Below are 6,356 nucleotides of genomic sequence, written 5' to 3' on the forward strand. Positions count from 1 at the left end.
TATTACACAATAAATGAGAGTTGTGCATAATGTAAAAAACAAAGAATAAAGAATAAAATGATGGTCATTTACCTTTTAACTGCTGTCCTCATTGTTTTTTGCCCTCTGTGGTTCATGCCCTCTTGCCCCCCCATGAACAACAGAGTGAATTCCAGTCCTCCTCCTGAACTTCTCCAACCACCCACGCGACGCCTTAAACTCCTTAAACTTCCTTTAGTTGTAATAACGTGGTGATTGTAGATGCATTACGGCCATATTCTTTGGTGAGATCAACCAAACGCATCCCTTTTTCACGCTTTTCTATCATCTCTTTGTTTGTTTGTACGGACGAAAAAACTATTTTCTTGGTCTTTTCTTTTCCTCTTTTCTCCGTCACTTTCTTGGGGTCCATAGTGAATACTCTAACAGTTAATATATTTACGTAAAACTATCAGAACACCTCATGGGTGGAGGGCCGAATGACGAGGACGCTGCATAAACACCGATCTAGCTCCACAGAGGTCCCTCTTAGCCAATGGGATGCCAGGATGCTAGGTAAGAGCCAATGGCAGAGCAGCTATGAGTGTTGCGTTCAGGAACCAGTGGGATCTGCGAGTATCAGTCCAAGCTGTATTTTTACCTTTCGTAAGTTGAAATTTCTTTTGTAACAAGAGGCAATATTTTCCTGTTGAGGCGTTTCGTAAGTAGAGGTACCGCTGTATTAATGTGTGATTATTATCAGTTAGTTCATTTGAAAAAAAATGAAAAGGCAAAATTAGCTTGCGGAACAGTGTCGTTGGTTTATAGCTTAAGTTCTTAGCAATGCTAGCTTGAGTGATCGTGATGTATTTTTGTTGTAGCTGCTGACATTAGCTGTGCTAGTTTGAGTGAGAGTAAATTATACATCAGTTAGCAGCGCTTGGGTGAACAAGAATGACAAATCAGGTCAATGCGTTTCGCTAAGAACATTAGCAGCGCTAGCTTGGGTAACAGTGAATAATGACTCAGAGTCATGGATAGTTATGAAGCTGTAAACAGTTTATTATTGTGACATCGGTGCAGCAGAACAAAAACTACATTCATCGGAGGCGCACACCTGTCTAGAGTCACTGGTGCGTTAAGGTTTTGTGTTCCAGTCTCGTACAGGTGCTACATCAAACCATGCGGCGCATGTGATTGGCTGCTTGCTATCAAGTGTCAATTCAGAGAAGTGCAGAGAAACATTCAAAACAAACTAATAAAAGTGAAAATAGTTTAACAGGAAGTGAGTGCGTTTGTGGGAGGGGTCACATCTCAGTCTCAGCCAATAAGCTCTCACCTAGACCTGATGTCAGCAAGACCACCTGGGGGCCGGATTCTGTAGGGTCAAAGAACAACATGTTTAGAGCAGCACTCACATGGGAAGCTAAATGTGTGTCAACACCATTAAGCTAACTCTGTAGCTTCAGTTTATTGATCGGGTATAGATTGATTTCCTTCCAACAGACACAACAACAATTTAATTTCCTAAAACTGACTTGCAATAAAATATGCTTATATTCATGACCTCCGGACGGAAGCTGGCTAGCAGTTGCTACTTGACATTTTTATGCTAAGAACCCACACTTATTAAGGTTTCTGATGTAGCTTCATGCTAATCAAACTAACAAAAGAATATTTTCAACTGTTCCTTTAAGGGAAATCAATTTATAGACTGTTTGAAGATAGAGGCGATCGCTAAACGATGAGGAGTTTCCGTTTTTATTCTGTTGTCACACGAGAAGACTGAAAGTCAGACGCTAAACTTAAATATTATATTTATTACAGTTTAATGACTAATGTAATCAATGGACTCAACTCCATATTTAGTCAACAATGGACTAAATATGGAGGAAGAAGTTCTTGTGGTCAGCTAGTTGTTTAGCTAGCTTGCTCATGGAGGGTAGTAGGTGTTGAGCTAAATTAGCGTAAACTATGTTCACAAACAGTTCTAACTGGTTAGCTGTTAAATGGGGACACATAGCTAATAAGCTACAGTCTGCAAAATAAAATGGAGGGAGCTAACATGGAAGCTAGCATTGAAGCTAGCACTGAGTGACCTGAGTGGTTCTATTAAAGTGAACTGGTTTCGTTTGCGATGTGCTGGTGTGACGGGGGCGTGGCTAAAGAGAAGAGCTAATGTTGACACATTCATTATTAGTGGACTACACACAACTCTCTAGAACCGGGTTAGAGGAACGACACGTTTACACACAGCCGCTAGGATACAGAACACAGAACCGACTGACACACACACCACAGAACCAGACCAGGAACCCATCACAGACCCCACGAAGAACAGGCCACAACAGGTGCATTCTGGGATAGAACCCATCCCACACCAGTGGGTCAACAGGAACCTGACCCAGGTGTTAAACTACACCAGTGGAACCAGTATAACAACTGGACCTACGCAGTAGAACTGGGCTGGCAGAACCAGACCTAGTGGAGCCAGTAGAACCAGTATAACAAACAGTAAACCAGTAACCAGTGAACTCAGAACGGTATTCTAATCCAGTAGAACCTGTCTTACAAACAGTACCAGTAGAACCAGTAAGATGATGTGAACCAGTGGAACCAGTAATAAACAGGAACCGCAGACCAGTAAACTGGGAGAACCATAAATGTATAGTGGAACCAATACCAGTAGAACCAGTGGGATCAAGTGGACCAGTAGATAGAAGAACCGGTTCTACCATTGGAACCAGTTTGGGGACCAGATCGGGGAAGTAGTGGGGAACCGGGGGAGTGTTCAGCCCTTACTGCTGTGGGGGAGCCAAGTGGGGGGCTGGTACTTGTCCCTGATTGGCAGCAGGGCTCTGCTGGAGGCGGGGCCAGTGAAAGGGGGCGGAGCCTCTCTGTCGTCGTCGTCCTCGGCTTCGGACAGCAGGTCACAGATCTGCTGCTGCAGCTCCGGGCTGATGTTGTTCTCTGCCAGGACCAGAACCCGCAGGCTGGTGGGGTAGTTCTCCACCATGTCCAGGAAGACCTGGACAGACACGCCCACAGAACATTAGTCACATGACCTAAAGGCAACCCCTCTCCCCATAAGAACCTGGATTAAGACCTGGGGATCGGTTCACCAGGGCAGGAGAAACATGTCTCCCCCTGCTGGAGAACTAGAGAAACAAACTGCTGACAACTTTGATGACGTAGGGGAGAAGAAAAGCCAGCGTTGTGATTGGCTGACCTGCGCTGATTGGTTGGTCAGTCCGGTTCCCTCCAGGTCCAACACCTCCAGGGTTCTGCTGGACGCCACCGCCACCGCCAGCATCCCTGCGATCTGGTCACCTGGAAACAGAACCAGGCATTACAAGGCGGTTCTGATGTGGTTCTGCTTCAGATGGGTGGAGTGGTTCTGGTACCCAGTGGGTTGTAGTCCAGGTTCAACACCCGGAGCTGGGAGCTGTGGGCCACGGCAATGGCGAGCCGAGTCCAGCCTTTGGAGCTGATTCCTGGGTTGGCGCTCAGGGTGAGCTCCCTTAGTCCTGCAAGACATCCAGACCCATCAGAACGGTACCCCAGTTCGGGTTCAGGTTAGGGTTTAGGGTCGTAGTTCAGGGGTAGGAACTAGGGTTAAGGGTTGGGGTTGGGATTGAGGGGTTGTGGTTAGGGTTAGGGTTAGAGATTAGGATTTTGGGTTAGGGGTTATGGTTAGGGTTAGGGGGTAAGGTTTATGGTTAGGGATTTGGGGTTAGGGGGTCAGGGTTGGGGATTAGGGGTTAGGGTTTGGGGATTACGGTTTAGCGGATTACGGTTTAGCGGTTGTAGTTAGGGGTTAGGGTTTAGGGTTAGGGATTGGGGTTTAGGGGTTTAGGATTAAGGTTTAGCGGTTGTGGTGAGGGTTAAGGGGTTAGGGGTTAGGGTTTAGGGTTAGGGATTTCGAGTTAGGGGGTCAGGGTTAGGGATTGGGGGTTAGGGTTTAGGGGTTAAGGATTAGGGTTTAGCTGTTGTGGTTAGGGTTTAAGGTAAGGGATTAGGGGTTGGTTTAGGGTTAGGGTATAGCTTTAGGGTTTATGGTTGGGTTTTTTTGGATTGGCAGAACCTTTTCATCATTCAAGAACCCTTCTTTTGTTTCCATCCAAACTTTTGAAATCCAACATAATTCCTTCAGGTCTAAAACAGGAGTTCTTCGATCTATAAAAAGGTTCCTCCGGTTCCTGAGGGTTTCAGGGTTGATGATCTTCTCAGCAGCAGGGGGGGTCTTTACCTGACTTTGCTCCGTCAGGCGGCAGCATCCCACAGATCAGACCCAGCGCCTCATCTCCCAGCATGCAATCTCCCAGATCCAGACAGACCAGCGCGGGGTGGGTGGACAGGGCGGGGTTCAGGGTCACTAGGCCGGTGTCCAGCAGCGGGCTGCCGTGGAGGCTGGAGGGGGCGGGAGGAGACTCTTACAAGCCAATCAGAGTGCTTGGAGAGCGGCGGTAACACCTCGGTGGACTCACAACAGCGTCTGCAGCGACCGGTTGGCCTTCAGGGCGTCGGCCAGGTGCCGCGTACGGTTGATGCTGGAGACCACGCCCAGGTTGAGGTTGAGCTGGGCGAGCGAACGCGACTCGGCCACACCTCTGCAGACGCGGCCGAAGTCGCGGTCGGAGAGCTGGCAGCCGCGGACGGACAGCAGGCGGACGCCGTCCTCCTTCAGACTCTCGCAGATGTCCTGGACCTCCGCTGCCGACAGCAGCTCGCCCGTGATCTGGATGGAGGCAGGGAGCATGCTGGGAAATCTGGAAGGGAACACGCCCGTTAGAGGAACCCAAAACGGAGCACCTCTGCACTCTCCTGAGTCATGATGTCACTTCCTGTCTGCAGTACGAGCAGCTCCATTCTCTCACTGGGAGCTGCTGTAGATTAAATTACAAACTACAGCTCCCATGATGCCTTTCTTCAAGTTGTAACGTCACCTTAAATCTTTTTCCAGCTTCTAATTTACCTAATCCATGACCTCAATACGTAAACAAAACCATGAAAATAGAAAATAGAATCCTTATTTATTGAGGCCTAAATATGATCAGATTATTGGAGGGTTGATTGATGATCAATAATCGTAGGAAACAAAAACACTCATATCAAACGACATTTTCCAAAAAAAATAACCACTCAAGATCACTGAAGAACAAGGTGAAGCTAATCAATAGTCAATCAATAATATTGATACACAGAAGCTTGATGAGATGAGCTGATCTAATCAATCATTTGCTAACTGGAGCTGTAATAAAGAGATCAATCAACCTGATAGATGATGGATCAGCTCACGCGCGGAAGATCTGGACTCTCACGCGCTGATGTCATCATCCGCGGTCCCGGTGCCTTTGATCTCGCTGCGGTCCACGTGCCGGTTGTGACAAAGCGCCTTCAGCGTCGATCGATCCGGTATCGACTGATCAGATTTGAGCAGCCGCAGGGCGGAGCGGGCGGGGCGGGCGCAGCTGGGGATACTCCGGCCGGATCGGAGGTCGGTGTGTCGGTGTGAGTCCCGGTGTGTTTCTGCAGGTGACCGTTACTATGAGAACCAGAGATAGTCGGACCGGGACAGAGGGCTCACTCTGGTCCGGTTCCTGGATCCAGATGACGTCACAGCTGACACCTTTATTCATCGATTATAAGAACCTGAAGGTAATGAAGTACTCAAACTGTAATAAAACACAATAATAAAATATAAACTGGTAGTCATATATATAGTATTTATATATATATATATATATATATACACACACACACACACATATATATATATATATATACATACATATATAAATGTGTGTATATATGTACACAGAACACACTGTAGATTTAAATCTGATGACGTCATTAACTTAATGTTTGATAAGAAATTTAATTCCACCGCAGAGAAAAAAGGAAAACCTATATTACGTTTTCATTTTACTTTGACTCATTACTGGATGAATTCTGATCAGAGTGATCACCGCTCCTCATTGACGATCTTTACGGGATGACGTCACACTCAGCCTGAGCCTCGTTCTAATCCTTCTCGGTCTGTGACGTAATCATATAGTACAAAACTAACAGCACATTAAAGCGTTTATTGATCACAGCTTGTGATTGCTGTTTGATAAGAAGCTGTTGTTTATTGATCGGCTCGTGTCTGATAAACAAACAAGTCACTTGGTACAATATCCGAATATCTGCTACGTATTTTCAAAATAAGACTTTAAACTGTTCTCATATGTGTAAATATTTGTGGCGTTTTTCTTTTTTTAATGTTCTTCAGCTCACTTTGTGTTTGAATTTGGAAAAAGTTAAATCTGCTTCATAATTAATCAAAATGTGTGATTTATTTCCTTGTTTTTATTTTCACTTGTTTTTAATTTATTTATACAAATGTTTGCAGTATG

General features: G+C 45.9%; 1 protein-coding gene across 1 annotated transcript; it reads right to left on the reverse strand.

Annotated features, from left to right (window-relative positions):
- Positions 1-1,015: 1,015 nt before the first annotated feature.
- Positions 1,016-5,605, reverse strand: lrrc73 (leucine rich repeat containing 73). The gene is made up of 7 exons (XM_068327786.1): positions 5,233-5,605; positions 4,446-4,727; positions 4,208-4,368; positions 3,363-3,485; positions 3,188-3,288; positions 2,761-2,986; positions 1,016-1,336 (listed from the first exon to the last, which is right to left on the reverse strand). Exons 2-7 carry the CDS (start codon positions 4,715-4,717, stop codon positions 1,266-1,268), a joined length of 954 nt encoding a protein of 317 aa, XP_068183887.1. The 5' UTR covers positions 4,718-4,727; positions 5,233-5,605; the 3' UTR covers positions 1,016-1,265.
- Positions 5,606-6,356: the final 751 nt, after the last annotated feature.

This window comes from Antennarius striatus, chromosome 11 (assembly GCF_040054535.1).
Source record: "Antennarius striatus isolate MH-2024 chromosome 11, ASM4005453v1, whole genome shotgun sequence".
Classification (NCBI taxonomy): Eukaryota; Metazoa; Chordata; class Actinopteri; order Lophiiformes; family Antennariidae; genus Antennarius; species Antennarius striatus.

Bases quoted from the DNA above. Each gene is read 5' to 3' on its own strand.
- lrrc73 (XM_068327786.1), bottom strand. From the start codon at position 4,717: ATGCTCCCTGCCTCCATCCAGATCACGGGCGAGCTGCTGTCGGCAGCG. The intron at 4,369-4,445 runs GTGAGTCCACCG...CGCCCCCTCCAG, and splicing joins CGGTCGCTGCAGACGCTGTT to CCTCCACGGCAGCCCGCTGC. The intron at 2,987-3,187 runs GTCAGCCAATCA...GTGTCTGTCCAG, and splicing joins TGACCAACCAATCAGCGCAG to GTCTTCCTGGACATGGTGGA.